Source organism: Polyodon spathula, chromosome 12, assembly GCF_017654505.1.
Source record: "Polyodon spathula isolate WHYD16114869_AA chromosome 12, ASM1765450v1, whole genome shotgun sequence".
NCBI classification, from domain to species: Eukaryota; Metazoa; Chordata; class Actinopteri; order Acipenseriformes; family Polyodontidae; genus Polyodon; species Polyodon spathula.
The window spans coordinates 1,331,361-1,356,712 of NC_054545.1; the positions used below are offsets into that span (position 1 = coordinate 1,331,361).

The 25,352-nt window shown below is 40.6% G+C and overlaps 1 protein-coding gene across 1 annotated transcript in view; it reads left to right on the top strand.

Moving 5' to 3' along the window:
- LOC121325027 (MAM domain-containing glycosylphosphatidylinositol anchor protein 2-like) overlaps nt 1–25,352 on the top strand; it is a 166,748-nt gene that overhangs the window by 124,006 nt on the left and 17,390 nt on the right. Inside the window, exon 10 of the mRNA XM_041267324.1 lies at nt 4,396–4,544. Coding sequence (XP_041123258.1) covers nt 4,396–4,544 — 149 coding nt within the window. The remainder of the gene's footprint in view (nt 1–4,395; nt 4,545–25,352) is intronic.

Sequence of the window (25,352 nt, forward strand, 5' to 3'; positions counted from 1 at the left end):
ATATATTTGGCCCTTGACAATTGCAAGAGTAATGGAAGTACAGGGCAAAGCAATATTGAATTCAGCGGGGTATGTGAACTTGAAAATTTCATACTCCCATCAATTATATATGAGGAAGGAGTCAGGCTTTGGCAGGAGCCAGTTGTCTTTAATGGGTTTACTTGCGGGAGAATAATGTGTACCGGAGTGTGCTGTAAGTGTTTCACTGGCCCCCAGACACACCTGAGGCAGTGGAACACTAACTAGCAGTGTGCAGCACTGGATGACAAACCTCGCGCTGTTTGAAAGGCTGCCGTTTAATTCAGCCTCCTCAGGCTTTGGATGAAGCTGAAGCTCGAAACCAAAAACGAGATGGATGATTCAAAGCCATCAGTAAAACAAATGATCAGAGCCTATCAGACCCTCGCCTCGCTTCGCTGTTTTCAAATGCTGCTGGAATCCGGCTTGACGCGTTGAAAACGTGGAGCACATTTGAAGCCGTGAACTGGGGCATCAACTCTGACGCTCGCCAGAATCATGTTCCCAATTGATCCAGATGAGAATAATGCTGCATGTTTCTGTGTAAACTGTAACATTGTCAACTAGTTTCTGGTGCACGTTACATAAAGAATGAATTATTAACTTAAGAATGTGCCGTACAGCGCTGTCCTGTTCTTCAGTGTGTTTCTGAGGACGGGGGTACAGGGGTACACTGTTTGAAATACACGAGTAAAGGTGCTATTACAGTCTATTTATTAGTACTGAGATGCATCATTAAAACTGGGGCTGCTGCTGCTAAGCCTCAGTGTCTTTGTATTTAGCACCAGGGCATGGTAGCCAACAGGGATAATTGAAGATATTTGGGTTGCATTATTTTTCCAGTACTGGAGTGCATGGTGTGGAATTTGTGGTGTGGCAACTAGTGTAAAATTAGGCACAAAAAGTAAAGAAAAAACGTATTTGCTTGGGAAATGGTATTACTAATGGCAGGTCCAGTGCCAGTAAATTGGGTGCCGAACTATGCCTGGAAATCAAGTACAGCACGCGCACAAAATTTGGAAATCGGAGGACATTACAGTCTTGTATGGGGCACGCTTTGCTCTGTAATAAAATGCCCAATCGGGTTTTAAGACGACAGATCTTTGGATGGTTGAGGTGATTTATTGATGACTCTGATTCTTTCACGCATATGACTTCCTAGATAATTTTCAGGATATTGCTCAAAACAGATTGTGTTCTTCAAATTAACATAAGCAAAAAAATGAAAGAAAATGGGATCAGAAGAAAATGAAATTAGACTGAACCTTTGCAAACACTATTTGATGAAGTTTTAATGGAACACAGATGAGGCTGTGCGTTGTCAGAATCCTCTACCCCTGCTTTAGCTCCGTTAACAGTGTTTTTGATTCTCTGCACACACACACCCCCCCCCCAGCGGCTTGCCAGGAGAGTATGTTCTGTAAGGTAAGTGTTTTGTGCCTCTGCCCATTGTGAGCTATCAATAAAGCATTAAATGCATCTGGGCGTCCTTCCAAGGCTATCTACATCAGAACATGTTTTGTTAACCCTTGTGGTGCTAGCTCTTTTTTTGTAGCTCGCTAGTATTTGGGATTGCTAACATTGCTTTCGATTGTGTCGTTGAAATTAAATAGCCATTGTTTTTTTGTTTTTTTTTGGTTTGTTTTATTACAGCTTATGTGAATATGAAATAGGAATGGGAATGACGCTATTTAAAATAAATCATTTTGTTACCAGTTTGATGCCAATCACATTGTTTTATTCCTAAGGTTGCTTTGGATACTGTATATCCACACCTATATGCCTAGCCGATGTAGAATGCAGCATTGTGATTCTGGTATAGAACAAGCTGTGGAGGATGCATTGTGATTCAATGCATTGAACTGTGGAACACCGGTCACGTTTAGAACTACAGCTCTTATAGAGCTTTAAAGTGGACCTCAATGGGATGTAAAAGGTTGCAGGTACTCTGCTGCTTGAAAGCTTGGCACTGCTGACAACACCCATCATTCTCTCTACACAAGAAGCCATAGAACAGAGTGGACCAGTCATATTCCCCTTGGTGATTTCTCATGAAGATTTACCTGGCAGGCATCCAGGCTCGTTTAAGGCTTCTCTGAGTAACTGTCCACAGTGCGTTACCCTGTGCAAATAAACTTTCAATAAAGTAAATACCCATTTCAGTTTCAGTTTTTACAGATGGAGCTTGCGTTGCTCGCTTCCCTTTCTCCAGTGTGTATGTTCATGTTGAGGTATGAGCGGCTGGGCTAATGCCGTGTGTTTGTAATGTGGCAAGTTCACTTTTAATGGAGCTGTGAACCTTGAAATGGTCAGAAAAGAGCAGAAACACGTAAAGCACAAGCATACATTTTACCAGCAGTTCAAATGAGGGAATAGCCACTAGTAACCCACAAAAGATCACCAAGCTTAATAAAATCTTGTAAAAGCTTGACATGAAGGTATATCATTTGGGATTCCACGATCAGTTGAAATAAACCTTCACTACACCTTTTCCTATGAATCCTCAGTGAATCTTGTATGTATCTACCGCTATATCTTGATCAGGAACAAAGTAAGTAGTTATTATTTCCAACTGGATTATTAAGATATACATGTATACAAATGCTTGGGTCTCAGAGATAAATTCAGGAATGCTGAATTTTTTTATCAAAAAATATTTTGTAATAAAAATGCAGCTAAAAATGAGATTCAGAACGCTTCAAAAAAGAGACGTTTCAAAGAGCTGAAGCGACACAAGATAAAAGGGCTTTTAGATAGTATAAGGAATGAATACCCTGCATTTGAAGTCTCTCAATAGAAATGTTCAGTCAGGGATTTAAATAGGCTGGATCTTGTGTGCCTCAAACTCTTTGAACTGGTTGTGGTCATACAGGATTGGTAAATAACCGAGGTTAAACCATGAACATAACAAGCGTACATCCAGTAGGCGACGCACAGTGAACACGGGAAGAGTAATGAATGAGACTAGTCCATTGGAGCCAGTTGTGTTCATCTGGTCTTACTATAGCTGGAGCACCAGCAGTCTTTTTAACCCAACCCCATTCTGCTTGAAGAAGAGTCACTCTGGGTAACGTCTTCCACTCCTTTTAGACTTTAAAAACTTTCATCAAGTCTCCCCAAGCTTTCTAAGCAGGTTCATACAGCAGCTCATACCGTTAAACCCTGTGATCAGCCTCATTGCTCTTCACTGGGCTGTTTCCAAAGCCACAAAGTCCTTTCTGTGAGACTAATAGGAATGCAATATTCCAGGTGCAGTTTCAGCAGTGAGTTAAACAACCTCACCCTACCTCACTTTTTTTAAAGGATGTTGCGGCTTTCGAAACAGTCCTGTGAGCATTGAACTATATAGCATTGAACTATATAGCATTGAACTATATATTGAACTATATAGCATTGAACTATATAGCATTGAACTATATGGCATTGAACAATATAGCATTGAACTATATAGCATTGAACAATATAGCATTGAACAATATAGCATTGAACTATATAGCATTGAACTATATAGCATTGAACAATATAGCATTGAACTATATAGCATTGAACAATATAGCATTGAACTATATAGCATTGAACAATATAGCATTGAACTATATAGCATTGAACAATATAGCATTGAACTATATAGCATTGAACAATATAGCATTGAACTATATAGCATTGAACTATAGAGCATTGAACAATATAGCATTGAACTATATAGCATTGAACTATATAGCATTGAACTATATAGCATTGAACTATAGAGCATTGAACAATATAGCATTGAACTATATAGCAGCATTGAACTATATAGCATTGAACAATATAGCATTGAACTATATAGCATTGAACAATATAGCATTGAACAATATAGCATTGAACAATATAGCATTGAACTATATAGCATTGAACAATATAGCATTGAACAATATAGCATTGAACTATATAGCATTGAACAATATAGCATTGAACAATATAGCATTGAACAATATAGCATTGAACTATATAGCATTGAACTATATAGCATTGAACTATATAGCATTGAACAATATAGCATTGAACTATATAGCATTGAACTATATAGCATTGAACAATATAGCATTGAACTATATAGCATTGAACTATATAGCATTGAACTATATAGCATTGAACTATATAGCATTGAACTATATAGCATTGAACTATAGAGCATTGAACTATATAGCATTGAACTATAGAGCATTGAACTATATAGCATTGAACTATATAGCATTGAACTATATAGCATTGAACTATATAGCATTGAACTATATAGCATTGAACAGCATAGCATTGAACTAAATAATATTGAACTATAGAGCATTGAACAGCATAGCATTGAACAAAGATTAGTTCAAAGTGTTTGTTTTTCAGGCCAGGCCTACGCGCCCGAGTTCTACTATGACACCTACAACCCACTGTGGCAGAACCGGCCCCACGTCTACTCATACAGCCTGCAGTGGACCCAGATGAACCCCAATGCAGTGGACCGCATTCTTGCATATCGCTTGGGCATTAGGCAGGTAAGAGAAAACAAGAAAGGCTTCAGAAATGTCTTTGGCCATGCCTTCTGTATCTTTTTGTTTTGGTATGAATTGTGCCAGAAGGGAGAGGTTGTGTGAGACGACCCACAGGTCCAGGAAGCTAATTTTCACATGTGTAATGTGTGAGTGTCGGGATGCAGCTTCACATGTTGGGGGATCCTTAGAGGGTCACAGTTGTGTGCTGTTCTCAGTTTAGTTTTTTGCTTTTGTTTGCTTTTTTTAACTCTTCCCTTTGTTGAGAAAGATGGTTCTGATATTCCGATGTTCAGTACACTGAAGAAGGAGCTACCATCTACTTGACTTATTTCTTTTAGTTTTATTGTAGAATTTATTTGGTTGAATGTGAATTTTCTTTTCTTTTTTTTTATAAATGTAGTTGTCGCCAATGATTTTTACCCTGGTTTTCTCCCCAATTTGGAATGCCCAATTATTATTGTCATCCCGGTTCACCGCTGCAGCTCCTGCGCTGACTCTGGAAACTGCGGCAGACACACACGTCCTCCCAAGCATGTCCTGCCAAGCCGTCCTTTTTGACACTGCAGGTCTACAGCGAAGCCACCAGACCCATAGTGCCAGAGGACAGCACAGCTCTGAGTGGCTTCTACAGCAGACCTGCAGGCGCCCACAGGAGTAGCTGGTGTGCGGTGAACTGAGGATTACCTTGCCGGCCTGAACCCTCCCCACCCGGGCGGCGCTCAACCAATTGTGCGCAGCCCCTTGGGAACCCCCGGTCACGGTCGGCAGTGATATAGTCAGGATGTGAACCTTTCAATATCCAGGCTATAAGGCAGTCCACATGGAGCGCCTTTACTGATGCGCCACTCGGGAGCCTCTAATGTGAATTTTCTAAATCGATGCATATAATTGGTGTGCACTGAGGCTAGGTTTTGGATTGCGTGTGCAATGTTAAGGCATTAGTTATCAGGTATTGTGTTTGGGCTATGTAAGTCCTGACTTTAATCTTTATTTGACAACTTTGGGACATTGCCAGGGAGAGCAAACCACAGCAATGACTTTGACAGCTTTGACATGCAAGGCTGTCTCTGTTCTGGAATAAAGCCTGGAGCTGGTTACAGCAAGTCCTCTTGAGATTGCTCGCTAGCTCCCTCCAGGGGAACACAGCGTCTCTTTAATGAGGAAACGCGGCTGATCGTTTTGCTACAAGTATAGTCGTAATATTCCTAGCAAAAAGCCAGTTTGGACTGTGCCTCCTAAAAGCAGCACAAGCTAAATAAATGAGTGCTTTGGGCTTGGTAAGTGTAACAGTCATTTACTTGTGTTTGTTCTTTACTTTATATAGATCAGTAGCATGCAGATTTAATAGACAACCTCACGATGTGTCATTCATATCCTATATATACTTACTTGCGTCAAAACCTCTGGGTGTGAGAATTTCAATCAGTAGGCACTCATGTGGAAATGTTAGACCACTTGTGCTTTAATTAGGCACCTTAAACAACAACGTTATCAATTAGCTGTAATTTGCCTTCTTTGTCGATTTTCACTTATTTGATTTAACATGCACAACACATGAACACAATGGAAGCAGAGGCTGTCGTAATGCATTTGCACACGGCTGGATGTATATAAAATCACCTTGAAACTGTTCCTCGGGCTGCTGATACGCTGATCTGCAGAAGGCAGAATTGTTTAACATGCTTGCATTGCAAGCAGTGATCCCTTACTTTACACTATTTGTTGGTTGATCTAATGTTACAATACCTGCATTACTGAAAAGCACAGCACTGCTCATAGGGGCTGGTTAAACTCACTTATTGATTCAGTTATTCATAGGGGCTGGTTAAACTCACTTATTGATTCAGTTATTCATAGGGGCTGGTTAAACTCACTTATTGATTCAGTTATTCATAGGGGCTGGTTAAACTCACTTATTGATTCAGTTATTCATAGGGGCTGGTTAAACTCACTTATTGATTCAGTTATTCATAGGGGCTGGTTAAACTCACTTATTGATTCAGTTATTCATAGGGCCTGGTTAAATTCACTTATTGATTCAGTTATTCATAGGGCCTGGTTAAACTCACTTATTGATTCAGTTATTCATAGGGCCTGGTTAAACTCACTTATTGATTCAGTTATTCATAGGGCCTGGTTAAATTCACTTATTGATTCAGTTATTCATAGGGCCTGGTTAAATTCACTTATTGATTCAGTTATTCATAGGGGCTGGTTAAATTCACTTATTGATTCAGTTATTCATAGGGGCTGGTTAAACTCACTTATTGATTCAGTTATTCATAGGGGCTGGTTAAATTCACTTATTGATTCAGTTATTCATAGGGCCTGGTTAAACTCACTTATTGATTCAGTTATTCATAGGGCCTGGTTAAACTCACTTATTGATTCAGTTATTCATAGGGCCTGGTTAAACTCACTTATTGATTCAGTTATTCATAGGGCCTGGTTAAACTCACTTATTGATTCAGTTATTCATAGGGCCTGGTTAAACTCACTTATTGATTCAGTTATTCATAGGGCCTGGTTAAATTCACTTATTGATTCAGTTATTCATAGGGGCTGGTTAAACTCACTTATTGATTCAGTTATTCATAGGGCCTGGTTAAATTCACTTATTGATTCAGTTATTCATAGGGGCTGGTTAAATTCACTTATTGATTCAGTTATTCATAGGGCCTGGTTAAACTCACTTATTGATTCAGTTATTCATAGGGGCTGGTTAAACTCACTTATTGATTCAGTTATTCATAGGGGCTGGTTAAACTCACTTATTGATTCAGTTATTCATAGGGGCTGGTTAAACTCACTTATTGATTCAGTTATTCATAGGGCCTGGTTAAATTCACTTATTGATTCAGTTATTCATAGGGCCTGGTTAAATTCACTTATTGATTCAGTTATTCATAGGGGCTGGTTAAACTCACTTATTGATTCAGTTATTCATAGGGCCTGGTTAAACTCACTTATTGATTCAGTTATTCATAGGGCCTGGTTAAATTCACTTATTGATTCAGTTATTCATAGGGCCTGGTTAAACTCACTTATTGATTCAGTTATTCATAGGGCCTGGTTAAACTCACTTATTGATTCAGTTATTCATAGGGCCTGGTTAAACTCACTTATTGATTCAGTTATTCATAGGGCCTGGTTAAATTCACTTATTGATTCAGTTATTCATAGGGCCTGGTTAAACTCACTTATTGATTCAGTTATTCATAGGGCCTGGTTAAACTCACTTATTGATTCAGTTATTCATAGGGCCTGGTTAAATTCACTTATTGATTCAGTTATTCATAGGGCCTGGTTAAACTCACTTATTGATTCAGTTATTCATAGGGCCTGGTTAAACTCACTTATTGATTCAGTTATTCATAGGGGCTGGTTAAACTCACTTATTGATTCAGTTATTCATAGGGCCTGGTTAAATTCACTTATTGATTCAGTTATTCATAGGGGCTGGTTAAATTCACTTATTGATTCAGTTATTCATAGGGCCTGGTTAAACTCACTTATTGATTCAGTTATTCATAGGGGCTGGTTAAACTCACTTATTGATTCAGTTATTCATAGGGGCTGGTTAAACTCACTTATTGATTCAGTTATTCATAGGGCCTGGTTAAATTCACTTATTGATTCAGTTATTCATAGGGCCTGGTTAAATTCACTTATTGATTCAGTTATTCATAGGGCCTGGTTAAATTCACTTATTGATTCAGTTATTCATAGGGGCTGGTTAAATTCACTTATTGATTCAGTTATTCATAGGGCCTGGTTAAACTCACTTATTGATTCAGTTATTCATAGGGCCTGGTTAAATTCACTTATTGATTCAGTTATTCATAGGGCCTGGTTAAATTCACTTATTGATTCAGTTATTCATAGGGCCTGGTTAAACTCACTTATTGATTCAGTTATTCATAGGGCCTGGTTAAACTCACTTATTGATTCAGTTATTCATAGGGCCTGGTTAAACTCACTTATTGATTCAGTTATTCATAGGGCCTGGTTAAATTCACTTATTGATTCAGTTATTCATAGGGCCTGGTTAAACTCACTTATTGATTCAGTTATTCATAGGGGCTGGTTAAACTCACTTATTGATTCAGTTATTCATAGGGGCTGGTTAAACTCACTTATTGATTCAGTTATTCATAGGGCCTGGTTAAACTCACTTATTGATTCAGTTATTCATAGGGCCTGGTTAAACTCACTTATTGATTCAGTTATTCATAGGGCCTGGTTAAACTCACTTATTGATTCAGTTATTCATAGGGCCTGGTTAAATTCACTTATTGATTCAGTTATTCATAGGGGCTGGTTAAATTCACTTATTGATTCAGTTATTCATAGGGCCTGGTTAAACTCACTTATTGATTCAGTTATTCATAGGGCCTGGTTAAACTCACTTATTGATTCAGTTATTCATAGGGGCTGGTTAAATTCACTTATTGATTCAGTTATTCATAGGGGCTGGTTAAATTCAGTATTTATAAAGCAACAGCAGATTCCGTGTGCTAATTTTACTAGGTTAATAATAAAAAATAAAAAATAATCTTGAATACGTGGACTGAGCACAAACTCAACATAGATGTGTATTCCTTATGTACATTATTCCCATGTCTAATTCCATATTCCACATTCCACGCACAGATTGAATGGAAGCAGCTCTGAGAAGGAGAGCTTGTGATTTCCAGTGCTTCTCAACAGTGTGTATCTGTGTAAAGGCTACGTTCTCTTTCAAGACAGGTGGCTTGTCTGTATTTGTGCAAGAAGCCCGTTGGAGGCCCTGATACGATCAGCGCTGCTTGTTTATTGCGGCGCAGTAGACAGGAGCCCCAACAGTGCTTAAGACCAAGCTTCTCATGGATTTGTTTAGCAGGAGTTTGTTTAAAATGTCGCATGTTTAACATGCTGATTTGTGTGTTGATCGGTTTGCAGGAGGACTGCAAGACCAACTGGCCACTGGAGTTGTTTCTCAATGCCTGCCCTCTCAGCGTCTCCAATAGATTTGCATTCGGACCGTTATTATGTTTGAATACATGTAGTGGTAAATAAAGAGGCAGGGGTGGCATCAAAGGGAGCTTGTACAGCATGTGGAGCTAATTGGTAATCTTCCCCCCACGCTGCCCCTGCAAGTCTCAAATGTACCCAGGCAGGAAGCTTCCTCTTTAGTACTCTGTCGGCACAAATATTGCTTTGCAGTGTTTACAATGACATTCTAAATAAGAGCAAATATTAACCCTGTAACGCCCAAGCATTTCTGAAATGAGAGAAGCTGCTTTATTATGTAACTACATTCCTTTTCTTGTTTTTCCCTGTCCGGCAGCGGAAAATGTACTGCATTTGAAAAATTCTGACTTGTGAGGCTGGATTTAAAAAAGAATAATATACAGTGGTAGCTAAGCATTGTATCATATGTGATATAGAATGGGATTACAGGGTTAGAATCATTTTATTTAGCTTTTATTTAGAATCTGATTGTAAATCAGGCACACAGAGAACAGTTAATGAAAATGTTCATATAGTCACCCAGAGGGGAGGTCAGCTGACCTTAGAGCTCATGTGTCCTGGAATTAGCAGGTTCTTAATGGGCGGCCATGGAGCTAGCCCTCTAGCGGACTGCTAAGGGGTCTGATCCACAAGCTTCACGACTCCACCCCCTGCCTCTCCACAATTCAGATCACTGAGACGCCAACACATCAGTCTCTATTAGAACCCAAGACAAATCTTTGTCATCATTTCATCTTGTAACTATGTTTCCTTTTAGAGCAACTGAGACCGCCATTGATCTTCTCTGTCTTAAAATCTATGCAGCCTGATTGCAGACGTTGTTATGTTCGATTCCTTCAAAGTGGCGTTCAGTTGACCGCCCCCCTGTCTTCCACATGCTTGTTGATTAGAAGCCTTCTCCAATGCTTTTACTAGAAGCATGGTACCGAATCTCAAGCCTAATTATTTGTCTTTCTTTTATTCTTTCAACTGTGTATTATCTCTCAATTGCGATATGATCTAGGGTTTCTGCAAATCTCAAGAGGCTTTCATGGCTTGCAGAATATTCTCAACTAAGTAAATCAAACCAAATGGGCACTAGATGAAAGGGCACCGAAAACTATGGACACGTGGCACAGTCAGAGAACAGATTGTAATTGGAAGCCTACTTGTTGGTTGTCTTTGAAACGGACCTCAACACAAACTCAAGCTACCACATTGAAATCAAAACCTCAGGACTTTTGTGCTTACCTCACAGTGTTGGCCATCATTAAATAGAGTCTAGCCCTCCAGTTCCAGATCATTAAGCCCCACACATTGCTTTAGATGAGTCAGGAAGCTAATGCATAATACCACCTTGTTGGAATGGTTTTAATAACATGCAATAACGTTTGTTATCTCCACACAGGGATCACTCTGTGAGAGAAAGCGGAAATCATTAACCTTAATAACACAACTACCCATACTGTAGTATACCATATATTTACATATGTTATACATGCAACTTTTCAACCAATCAGATCGCGTCATCACAACATCTGCAACCAATCAGATTGATCCATTGCCGTAGGATATGTCACGACAAACTACAGCTTTTGCTTTCGGTTAGTTTATGAAATGGAACTAGAGAAAAGCAAAAGGCAAGGTATTTTTTTGTCTAGATTTAGTCGAGCAGAAACCTTTAAAGATATGTTTCTCTAAAGTAATGGTGTATAAAAGGAGTGGTTAGTTTCTAAGTGCTGTGAACTCTGAAGTGAGCATTGTGAATTCTAATAAAGAACAAGCCTCTTCTAGTTGTTTATTTTAGAATTCAAAGTTTTTTACTCCTTTCTTAAAAAAAAAAGAATTCAAAAGAATTCAGAGTGTTTCACTTCATTCTTAAAAAAATATATATATACTGTATATATCACTGAGGTATGTTATAGTAAACTATAGTGTTCCCTGTCTATCCATACTATTCCGCTGTTACAACCCTGTGGAACTGACACACACACACACACTGTTACAACCCTGTGGAACTAGCACACACACACACACACACACACACACTGTTACAACCCTGTGGAACTACACACACACACACTGTTACAACCCTGTGGAACTAGCACACACACACACACACACACACACACACACACTGTTACAACCCTGTGGAACTAACACACACACACACTGTTACAACCCTGTGGAACTAGCACACACACACTGTTACAACCCTGTGGAACTAGCACACACACACACACACTGTTACAACCCTGTGGAACTAGCACACACACACACACACACACACTGTTACAACCCTGTGGAACTAGCACACACACACACACACACACTGTTACAACCCCGTGGAACTACACACACACACACACACACACACACACACACACACACACTGTTACAACCCTGTGGAACTAGCACACACACACACACACACACACACACACACACACACACACTGTTACAACCCTGTGGAACTAACACACACACACACTGTTACAACCCTGTGGAACTAGCACACACACACACACACACACACACACACACACACACACACACACACACACACACTGTTACAACCCTGTGGGAACTTATTACACACACACACTGTACAACAAACCCTGTTGAACTAGCACACACACACACCACACACACACACACACACACACACACACACACTGTTACAACCCTGTGGAACTAATACACACACACTGTTACAACCCTGTGGAACTAGCAGCACACACACACACACACACACACACACACACACACACACACACTGTTACAACCCTGTGGAACTAACACACACACACACACACACACACACACACACACACACACTGTTACAACCCTGTGGGACTAGCACTACACAACACACACACACACACACACACAACCCTGTGGAACTAACACACACACACTGTTACAACCCTGTGGAACTAGCACACACACACACACACTGTTACACACACACACACACACACACACACACACACACACACACACACACACACACACTGTTACACACCCTGTGGAACTAACACACACACACACACACACACACACACACACACACACACACTGTTTACAACCCTGTGGAACTAGGCACACAACAAAACAAACACACACACACGAACACACATGTGTGTACAACCCTGTGGAACTAATACACATGTGTGTTGTGTTACAATGTTGGAACTAGATCCACACACACACACACACACACACACACACACACACACACACACACACACACACACTGTTACAACCCTGTGGAACTAATACACACACACTGTTACAACCCTGTGGAACTAGCACACACACACACACACACACTGTTACAAACCCCACACAACTACACACACACACACACTGTTACAACACTGTGGAACAGCACACACACACACACTGTTACAACCCTGTGGAACTGGCACTATACACCACACACACACACACACACACTGTACACAACCCCGTGGAACAGCACACACACACACACACACACACACACACACACACACACACACACACACACACACACTGTTACAACCCTGTGGAACTAGTACACACACACACACACACACACACACACACACACACACTGTTACAACCTTGTGGAACTAACACACACACACACACTGTTACAACCCTGTGGAACTAACACACACACACACACACACACACACACACACACACACACACACACACACACTGTTACAACCCCGTGGAACTAACACACACACACACACACACTGTTACAACCCTGTGGAACTAGCACACACACACACACACACACACACACACACACACACACACACTGTTACAACCCCGTGGAACTAACACACACACACACACTGTTACAGCCTTCGAGGGCAGCAGTCTACCTATTTTAGAGACAGCTGGAAAGCAGCATCTGTAGTGTGTATACTGTATCAGGTACCACTTTACATGGTGTCTCTAATTACTGTGTATTTACAAAAGAGGTATGAAGCAAATGCATGTTTACTAACACATTGTCACAATGTGGTTAATGTGTCATTCGTTTTCAAGGTATAGCCCTAACCCTAACCCCTTTCTGATGCAATTGTGTGCTCACATAAATCATGTAGAAAGATGTACACATTAAGTTCACTGTAACTATGCATAATAGCAAGGTAATGATGTGCAAGTTGAATACACAGTAATTAGAGATGCTTAGTGTACAGGGTTACCCTGTATTTTGTGCTGCCCGTGGCCAGGGCAGGGTTAGTCACTTCCCCAAGCCCTGCACCCAGTCCTGTATTTCAGAAGTCCTCTTGTTCAGGTATATTATTGGAACGATAATGTGCCAGGAGTGTGAACAGTCAGCCCCCTGCTGGGTCTGCTCTGAACGGATCACACTTCCCTTCACGGCGTGAGTAAGCCTCTTCTGAGTCTGTAGGGTTACTTTCTAACAAGAGCTGTTCATTCACCTCTCAGGAAGGAGTCATTTATTTAACATCAATTGTATTAGTCCTAGCATTTGAATGCAAAAATATAAATTAGATGGAAATGGCATTTCACGGAAATGACTGACTAATCATGTGCCAATGTGGGACTGTGGGGGAGGAAGATACAGTGAACGTTGAAAATATTAAATATGCCACCACAATTTTAATGAACTATTTGTAATACCCTGTATATGTAATATATGTATATGTACAGTAAATGTACATTTAACTGTAAATGCAATAAACATCTATAAAATGTTAATAATGCATTCCTAAAGTAGAATTTGTGTGGAAATAGGGAAGAGGCTCAAGAATAGGTCTGTCTGGAGATACAGGGATATCCAGTATTTATATCATTTTGTCAGTATTCATGAAGCATTAGCACAACAATAACAGCGTTGTTCAGTAATGCTAAGGGCTTTTACTGTTACTTCTACCCCTCTTCTCCCGTTAGTAAATCCTCACCCTTGGAAATGGCATCTGGTTGCTGTATTGTAGAACAGACGGCCGTACTGGTTGTGCTGTCAGAAGCCATGCAGTTTGATTCATAGCATGTCGGATTTGCCATTGGCAGCAGCCACCTGGTGTGGCTGAAAGTCATTCATAAGAATGAAAGGGGTTGAGCTTCCATAGCCTCAGGTAGCTGTGAGTGCTAAGAGCTTGACATGGCTGTGTTCTACTCTTTTCTTGGTTGGGCAGTGATGGACAGTGATGGACAGTGATTGACAGGGTTGGGCAGTGTGTGTGTGTGTGTGTGTGTGTGTGTGTGTGTGTGTGTGTGTGTGTGTGTGTGTGTGTGTGTGTGTGCTGCGATTCCAGGAAGAGCTTTGTTTGTGTCTGTACTGTATTTACAGTTGTAGTCGATGCACTGCTGCTGTCGTCATCGTCATCATTTTTAGCTTCTTAAAGAAGGAGTTCATAAGTTCCTAATGCTGTTGCCTTGCATCAAGAGGACTATTGACTGAATCATACACTGTATTGTGTAGTTTGCTGTAATGTAAAGTTTTAGGGTTATTATGAAATGTCACTGTTGTGTTGCTAGTTTTTGTTGTGTCACCCTTGATATGAACCTGCTGTAGACTTGTTGTTCAAGATAAGTGTTACATTATTATGTGTGGGAATGTTGATCGATTATACATGCTGATATGGATAAGGAATGATGGTTTGGAGTGGGCCGGAGAGAATTCAAATCAGCAATCGCCTGATCTGTGTGCATCTTTCATTGAGGCATCTGCAGGATGATGGCATGAATAAAAGAGAGACTTGGTAACCAAGGAAACAAATGAGGAGTTTTACATCAGTCTAGCATCACGAAATTAAAATAAAAGCTACAACAGGCTCACAGAAAGATTTGAAGCAAGGGAGTCGAGCTGTGAAGATCTGGGCTTAACACAAATTGCAGTTCTCCTGGGGTTTCTAACCAAAAATAAAACCAAATACTCATAATGTTCTTATTTTCCCTCACTTTCTTTTTCATTTTCAAGTGAAAGCAGAAGCAATCTTCTAGACTAGACAGACAATGTATCCAAGGCAATAATTGAATTAGAACGTTTCTGGATAAAATGTGATCCTTTATCTGTTTGGTAATTCATTTTTACAAGGAAGACATTGCTACAAAACCACAGATGACATCTGTTAATAACAGAACTGATGTCTTTTATGACTTTCATCTTAACAAAAAGGCCCGTTGTTTGACAGTCCCAAAATATCAAAGCCTTTTATTAATTCATTCTTGCGTTTTATGAGCGAGTTTCACGGCTGTGCAGACTTCAAGGGCGAGACCTGCAAATAACCTGAGTTGATGGTATTTGAATAAAGGTGATTTGGAAAGGAATGAAATGCCAGTACTCATCCACAGCGTCAGAAAACAGGTCCGTATAAGAGACCAGGCAAGCTGTAGCAATCACGTACTAGGGCAAGGGAATTACAGTGAAACGCTTAATCAATGCTTTCAATCCCTCTGTGCTGAATGATGCTGCAGGAATTTAGGTTATTAATTTATTTATTTATTATTATTATTATTGATAAACAGTATAAAGGTTTTCCACAGGAAAATAACAAAGCAGCAAACAAAGGCGTCCAATATATGTGTAATTTACAAAGATACCTTGAAATCGTGACACGTTACATTGTGTCTCTAATTACTGTGCATTTACATAGTAGTTACTTAGTAAATACATGTGTACTTACACACAATTACAATGTTATTACTGAAGAATCAGAAAAGGGTTAGGGTTCTATCGTGCAAAACACAAGTGAAGTACATTGTAACTGCATAATAACACTGCAATGATGTGTAAGTGCACATGTATTCACTAAGTAGCTACTCTGTAAATACACAGTAATTAGAGACACTTTAAGTAAAGCCCTTCGAGAAGACTTTACTCAAATCAATACATTGAGATCTGTTTACGGGGTAAAGTGGTTTTGAGGAGGAACTAAAGGCAGCAGAATCCTATTGTAAAGTAGCTGTGGAGCCCAGTCTTTTCAAAGACACCACGTCCAGGCTGGTGTGGGTGGATCTGCTTCACAGCCTGTCAGATGGCAAGTAGCGTACACCTTTAATCAGCTGGATAATCTCCATTGCTATGACTGTGCCATCAAAATTGTTACTTTGCAACTGCCCTTCCCTGTTTACAGATTCTAATGAAGTTAATGTTACTCACGGGGACTTCTTTGAATTGTTCCCTGTCTGGATTGTTCTTCTTTCGGTTTCATTCAATTGCAAAAAAAGAAGGGAAAATAAAAATAATTGACATTCTTTGCTTTAATTATGGGCAGTTTCAGAGTTTGGTTCATCAGCAATGAAACAGTCACACTGGGGTTAGGCCCTAGCGGTGCCCCGAGACATATATACTGACCCAATTTATGCTTGTGAATTACCTGGGCTGTTTAATTGCCACATTTATTTTTATTTGCACTCAGAGATATAACACCTTATTTATTTTTATTTGCACTCAGAGATATAACACCATATTTATTTTTATTTGCACTCAGAGATATAACACCGTATTTATTTTTATTTGCACTCAGAGATATAACACCATATTTATTTTTATTTGCACTCAGAGATATAACACCGTATTTATTTTTATTTGCACTCAGAGATATAACACCTATGGCTACTAGCTGAAGCACAGGCGTAACCGTGGAAACCGTAGAACTGGAGCATGCTGGGCTAGGGTTTAAAATGGCCTTCTATCCAAACAGCTACCTTTAGTATTCATACTGGATGAGGATTGTAACCTTCTCTGAGCTAATTAAACCCTGAGAATGATCCTTACCAGAATACAGTAAAACAATGTGATGCTACCAATAAAGTGGAATCGGTTGTCAAATGATTAAACTGGATTGATAATTGTTTCATGTTACTAATGAGTTTGAAAAAATACAACTGGGAAACCGATATATAAAAGCAGTGTATTACCCCATCAGAACCACCTGCCTAATGGAGTGCCGGCAAGTATTGGAGGGCGGTCCGGATTCAGCAGAACAGCTGGTACTGATCGTACTGCTGTAGAATCATGAACATGGTGGTACCATTCTGCAGTCTGTCAGCAGCTCAAGCCAGATGTAACAGCCTTTGTTGATTCTTGTTTGTGCTTCAGAACTAAAACGGTTGCCGCGCAGGACAACCCGTGGTGTGTGGCAGAAAGTAGGTATGTGACCGTCCGTTTCATACTGAGCCCAACACTGAACCCATGGGCGCTAGCTCTTTCCAACAGGGGGTATTGAAAGTGTTGAATGGACAGCAAGTGTTGCAATATATAATGTGCTGTTATATGCTTCTTTATCACCAGCAGTAATAAGCGTGAAGAATTCCTTTAGATACTGGATTCTTGAGCTCCCCAAGAGAACCTACCATCTACAGAGAGTTCAGCTGTGGTGGAGTGCTGTATGCCCACAGCAGAAACAATATGATGACCAGATATGATCCCATATGTTTGTTTTTTGTTTGTTTTTTTTTTAATTCACAAATATTAAAGAAGGAAATGCACTGTCATTTTCCCTTTGTTTATACTTTAGTTTGGCTGGCCTGTGCTACTCCATAGCATGCAGCTGACATCTGTAACCCCAGCTGCTACAGGTAGTGGCAGGAGAGAGCTGTTCACGTCACAGAGTGGCAGGAGAGAGCTGTTCACTTCACAGAGTGGCAGGAGAGAGCTGTTCACTTCACAGAGTGGCAGGAGAGAGCTGTTCACTTCACAGAGTGGCAGGAGGGCTTCTGGATTTAAGGAGTGCTTGTGTGTGGCTGCATCTCAAAACTGCCTTTATTGAATGTAAACTGATTGGAAAGCCAATACGGTCTGGTATTGCAGAGCGCACAGGAGAGCCATGCAGGAACCCCCCCCCCCATCCCCCTCCCCTGGAATCATATTGTAATATGACATAATGTCAGAGAGCAAATTTCCCTGAAAGGTTATCTCAATACACCTGGTCGGCAGACATTATTGCATTTTCTCTTTCATTAAAATGAATGCAGATGTGCTCAGCTTATAGGCTTTAACAGTGTCAGCATGGTCTCCCGCATGGAGAGACCATGCTGACACTGTGACATAGAGAATTAAATCCATCGCTATATTACTGGGCCAAAAAAAAAGAAGCAAGAACAACAGAGATAGACTGACAGATCAGATTACAATGGGAGCTGGCATGCTCTTATTTTCAATGGTAGATGGCTTGCTCTTATTTTCAGTGGGAGCTGGCTTGCTCTTATTTTCAATGGGAGCTGGCATGCTCTTATTTTCAATGGGAGCTGGCATGCTCTTATTTTCAATGGTAGATGGCTTGCTCTTATTTTCAATGGGAGCTGGCTTGTTCTTATTTTCAATGGGAGCTGGCATGCTCTTATTTTCAGTGGGAGCTGGCATGCTCTTATTTTCAATGGGAGATGGCATGCTCTTATTTTCAATGGGAGCTGGCATGCTCTTATTTTCAATGGGAGCTGGCATGCTCTTATTTTCAATGGGAGCTGCCATGCTCTTATTTTCAATGGGAGATGGCATGCTCTTATTTTCAATGGGAGCTGGCATGCTCTTATTTTCAATGGGAGATGGCTTGCTCTTATTTTCAATGGGAGCTGCCATGCTCTTATTTTCAATGGGAGATGGCATGCTCTTATTTTCAATGGGAGCTGCCATGCTCTTATTTTCAATGGGAGCTGGCATGCTCTTATTTTCAATGGGAGCTGGCATGCTCTTATTTTCAATGGGAGCTGGCATGCTCTTATTTTCAATGGGAGCTGGCATGCTCTTATTTTCAATGGGAGCTGGCATGCTCTTATTTTCAATGGGAGCTGGCATGCTCTTATTTTCAATGGGAGCTGGCTTGCTCTTATTTTCAATGGGAGCTGGCATGCTCTTATTTTCAATGGGAGCTGGCTTGCTCTTATTTTCAATGGGAGCTGGCTTGCTCTTATTTTCAATGGGAGCTGGCTTGCTCTTATTTTCAATGGGAGCTGGCATGCTTTTATTTTCAATGGGAGCTGGCTTGCTCTTATTTTCAATGGGAGCTGGCTTGCTCTTATTTTCAGTGGGAGCTGGCATGCTCTTATTTTCAGTGGGAGCTGGCTTGCTCTTATTTTCAGTGGGAGCTGGCATGCTCTTATTTTCAGTGGGAGCTGGCTTGCTCTTATTTTCAATGGGAGCTGGCTTGCTCTTATTTTCAATGGGAGCTGGCATGCTCTTATTTTCAATGGGAGCTGGCATGCTCTTATTTTCAGTGGGAGCTGGCATGCTCTTATTTTCAATGGGAGCTGCCATGCTCTTATTTTCAATGGGAGCTGCCATGCTCTTATTTTCAATGGGAGCTGGCATGCTCTTATTTTCAATGGGAGCTGGCATGCTCTTATTTTCAATGGGAGCTGGCATACTCTTATTTTCAGTGGGAGCTGGCATGCTCTTATTTTCAATGGGAGCTGCCATGCTCTTATTTTCAATGGGAGCTGCCATGCTTTTATTTTCAATGGGAGCTGGCATGCTCTTATTTTCAATGGGAGCTGGCATGCCCTTATTTTCAATGGGAGCTGGCTTGCTTTTATTTTCAATGGGAGCTGGCTTGCTTTTATTTTCAATGGGAGCTGGCTTGCTTTTATTTTCAATGGGAACTGACTTGCTCTTATTTTCAATGGGAGCTGGCATGCTCTTATTTTCAGTGGGAGCTGGCTTGCTCTTATTTTCAATGGGAGCTGACATGCTCTTATTTTCTTTTGACGCATCTCTCCATTTGTCCTCTGTTAAACATGCCATGCTGTTTCAATTGCTTACTGTTCTGCCTTTAACTGTGCTGACAAGAAAGCAATTACAGCACTTCACAAGCATCATCGCAGTCATATTTGTGGATTTATTTATTTGTTTATTATCATTTTAAACACATGTCAGTGTGTTAGATTTCTTAGATTTGCAAAGGCTGCTGTTTTGGAAATGCAGTCTTGCTCATGTCGAATGTTTATCTATTTATGTGTTCATTTCTTTACTTGATCTGGGTCCTCATGTCCTCATTCATTAAAGCCAAGGTTTCATCCCTCGAAATGTATTATTCTAATGGCCCACTGGTTTCTAAATCATTTAACGAATGCCTCATTTTTTGCAGATGAATGCATTATGCTCTGCGTGCAGCGGATTCCAGGGTGTGTTTTGTTTAGCATTTGCTATGATACTCTAGTCCAGCTGCTGGAGTTGTAGGTCATGTTGACGTACTTTATCATGCTTCTGTTTTTTAGATCATTGGTGTGATAGATGAGGCTTACCTTTACGTAGACTGTTATGTAGTGTTTAAAAGCACCATCCAGCGATCCTGCACAGCTGCGCACAGCCTGCTTGTTATAAATGCGCATATTATTAAATGTCAGTCTGCATCAGTTTTCAACAGTGATTCAGCCATTTGACATCGAACAGAAAGAAAAAAAGTCAAAATAAATGGTACTGATTTCTGGTAATGATGATTCACGTCCTTAAGGGAAAATGCTGCTCTTGTGAATTTAAGTTACAAATAAATAATTACAATAAGCTGTGGGTCAGAGCTTTATATTTCAGCCAAGTTTCTCCCAACTAGACTCAAAGGAAATGCGGGCAGTGCTTCAAGGGTTGCTTACGCCACCAGGAAGGCTACTAGATACTATTACATATTCAACTAAAGAAGGGTCACACAGAGGACACATGCATACTGTACTGATACCCTAGGGAGTTTTCATCACAAGTTTCAGTCCTCTCATATTAACTTCCGCAGCACAGACATGTCAAGCGCAGAACGAGCACACAGCCTCTATGTATCCTGGATCTCTGTAATAACAGTGTCCCACACAGCCTCTATGTATCCTGGATCTCTGTAATAACAGTGTCCCACACAGCCTCTATGTATCCTGGATCTCTGTAATAACAGTGTCTCCACACAGCCTCTATGTATCCTGGATCTCTGTAATAACAGTGTCCCACACAGCCTCTATGTATCCTGGATCTCTGTAATAACAGTGTTCCACACAGCCTCTATGTATCCTGGATCTCTGTAATAACAGTGTCCCACACAGCCTCTATGTATCCTGGATCTCTGTAATAACAGTGTCCCACAGCAGTCTGGTTCATTTTGAAGGTGAGTGCGCTGACTACTCAGCTATTGTTCTACAAGTTTGCACAGTGAAAACCTGCCCTGTGCTCCCCTCGCTCTCAATGGCTTATAGAGGGTTAATCTCCCAGAAAGCAGTCCAGGTTGTAATTGAGCAGCTTCACAGCTCCTTCTCTAGCTCCGGTGCAGCTTTGCTCAGAATCAGTATTGATTTGATCTCTGTGTTTGCGTTTGAGCCCGGGGACTGTTTAACGAAAAGTCATCTCTCGCTTGTTACTTCCAATTATACCTAATTGTAACTCAGCCATGGCTGGATTGCAGTTAGCAGAAAGTTAATATAATGCTGTGACTTTGTTAAGAATGGCAGACAGGAGTTACAATCTCATCAGGTAGGTAAATGTACAGTAATGCACAAATCTTACAATCAGAAGGCATTAGTCTTCTAAGTAAGAGTTCACGATATTGATTGGAAAGAGGGATGCTTTTCGTTTAGCGTTGGATTAATGGAGGGCTTTAGGACCACAGGACTTGTCTGGCTAAAGGACAGCACTGCTATGTGGGGTCATTATCTTGTTGTTCATTGGATGCCTGCATCAACCAATAAGGTCAGATACTAAAGGAGGGACCAGGAGATAAGAACGTGCGTGTTCCCTTTTCCAGTTTCTCATTCTCTACTCCCTATTGCCAGCAGTCTGGGTACCATCCTGCTATTGCCATTATAATGAGTCTGTCTGTAGCAGTAGGACAGCTGTCATGCAGTAGGACAACAGCCATTATTGATCATCTCTCTTGAGTGTTGCATGTCAACTTACAAATCCATAAAAAAAGCACACCATTCTCAAATTTTAGGTCTTCGCTTCCAAATCCAGACTATCCCCACATTGGGTAGCTTCCTGCTTATGGGGTTCGGCTTTGGGGACAGACCCATATAGTATATTGTGTGTTCAGTGTATTCTCCATGCTTTGGGGACAGACCCATATAGTATATTGTGTGTTCAGTGTATTCTCCATGCTTTGGGGACAGACCCATATAGTATATTGTGTGTTCAGTGTATTCTCCATGCTTTGGGGACAGACCCATATAGTATATTGTGTGTTCAGTGTATTCTCCATGCTTTGGGGACAGACCCATATAGTATATTGTGTGTTCAGTGTATTCTCCATGCTTTGGGGACAGACCCATATAGTATATTGTGTGTTCAGTGTATTCTCCATGCTTTGGGGACAGACCCATATAGTATATTGTGTGTTCAGTGTATTCTCCATGCTTTGGGGACAGACCCATATAGTATATTGTGTGTTTGGTTCATTTCTGAGTAACCATGATCTTCTAGACAATCTACTAAACCTCAAGTGCCCTTGAGAATGAATGAAAACCTCTGGTATTATCTGAACTCGTAGTATACTGTCCCAAGCTGGGCCAGAATGGTATTTAATGACCTTTTAACAGGAAGCAGTGTCATTTCCCAAGAGAATGGTCAAAATAGAATGCATAATGGATGGTGCAGTGTCTGCCTTCACCTTGCTCTGTTGAGGTGGCTGTACACCGAGCAATTTTTGTTTTTCATTTGTTTTAAGGCTGCTTAACAAGGAAAGTAGCAGAATGCTATGCCTCAGGATTTCTGCTTCACACACCAATTATTATGCATGAAGTGATCATAGTTGCAGGCATTATAAACAGCAGTTGAATCCGGAGATGGACATCTCATTATTGACTCCAGGAAGATCCTGATGTGAAAAATCTGAACACCGCATGCTTTCTGACATGAGGCTAGCTCTATTTTCTCACTTGGTTTAACCAATCAACTTTCATTTGTCCCAGGTGAGGTGCTGGTTTCCTGCTCTATTCAGAATGTTTATTACCATCTGGAAATGGTTAGCTTCCAGCGAAGTGACTGAACATCATTTACGGTGCAATACAGGGAGTAGACTAGAAATCAGAACTTAACTATAGAAAATAGCCTTCTGACCCTGTTTAATAGAAATAAAGATCCTCTCAGACTATTACTGCTTTTATCAATTACATTTTTCTAACAACTCTATAACCTAATTTATTGCCCTGCCAACTTGGCACAGCCAGGATGTCAACCTGTACTATCCTGATTGCATGACCCCGCACATCAAACAGTAATACCTTTACCAGAGTTTTGTGTATATATTGTACTGTATTTGAACAAAAGCCACACAAGGGGAAGAGGTTGATAAGCTAACAGACATTGATAGCTCTGACATCTTCCGGGTATTTTAATGCACTGCTTTCCCAGCGAGAAACAAGATTCCTTGACTCCAGCGTTGTCCCTTTAAACACTGTTCTTCCACGCCATAAGTTCAAGTAGACACAACTATCAGTTAAAGAACTACACAATAAGACGCTTGGCTGAACCAGATTACACACCTTTGATTTCCAAGGAGAGTTTCAAGGCAGGATTGGTGGTGCTGTCTTTTAATTAGTTATTCGAACACTTCTGACACTTAGACAGTCCTCACAAACAGCCCCTAACCTATTTATCTGTGAAAGCATTTCATTTAGCAGAGGAAAGGCTGCCTGTGAAGATAGATTGACTTCTCTCCGTGTTCGTATTTCTGAAGACATGTCTGTTACACAAGTTCACCTATTAACTCAAAGTAGTTCTCCCAAAGTAATCAACGGACCTTGCTGAAAATGACTCAGCATTTTGTCAGCCATTTGATAGTGTGTGTGTGTGTGCATGTTTTTTTTTTGTAATCATGCTAACAAGTGTGTGTGGCCAGTATAGAGCTGGGGAAAGGTTATGTATTGGATAAAGATAATCTATTAAATGACTACCACATAGCAAAGATCAAGTAACATTTGTTTGCACTAAGTGATGTGCTGGATATTTTATATGAAAATCGTGAATTGTGTTTTTGTTGAGCTGCCTGTTTTGTTGAAACCCTGACACCTACAGTCATAGCACCCAAATTAGATCTTTCACTCCTATACTGAATATCACAGTTTAGTTATCTAGTTAGAGGGGTGATTCTAGCATTATAACCAATTTTGGGTGGATAATTTTAGAACTAATTAACCAAAAGCGTTCCGTAGTCCAAGGCCTGTTTGTACACAGTAGTGTATTTTCCGCTGTGTATTCCAGTAGTTATTTATATATGTGCAGTACATGCCTGGTCAGTTTGTTATGTAAATGGCACCCTCGCTGTGTATTCAGTACCTTGTCAGTTGACCCTCCCTGTAGGAAGCCAGTTCCCAGTCACAGAGAGGGAGACGGCAGATGTGACAGGCTTTGACAGAGGGCTGATACAGTACTGCTATTCCATGTGGAGCAGGCTTGTAAGTGATGCCTCTACATACTGCTCATGCTGTAGAACACACTTTGCTGCAATCTCCCTCAAGGAATTAGAAGCAGTGATCATTACAGGAGCACTACATACCCCTCCAAACTCATTTAGACATCTTGCAAACTCCTCCCGTTGAATCAGCGTCATCGCGGCTGCTCAAGCCTGCCCTGTACAGTATTGACAGCGTTATAGCAGGTGCAATTCACTGAATACAAAGCATGCTCTGCATGCTACTGTTACTCTAGCAAAAACACCATAGCGTATTCCCTATAGAGCGGCTGTAACCCAGCGTATACGGAGAACACACAGGAGCTGAACTCAAATTTGAAAAGGGTTTCTGTTGCACTCCCAAAATTACCTCAAAAAACCAAATGGTGATCAGTGATGTAAGAGAAGAACTTAATTCATGCAGAAAAAAACAGAGATGTGTGACAGGGATGGCTAAGCTTCCATGTGATACAAGAGAAAATTACAACGT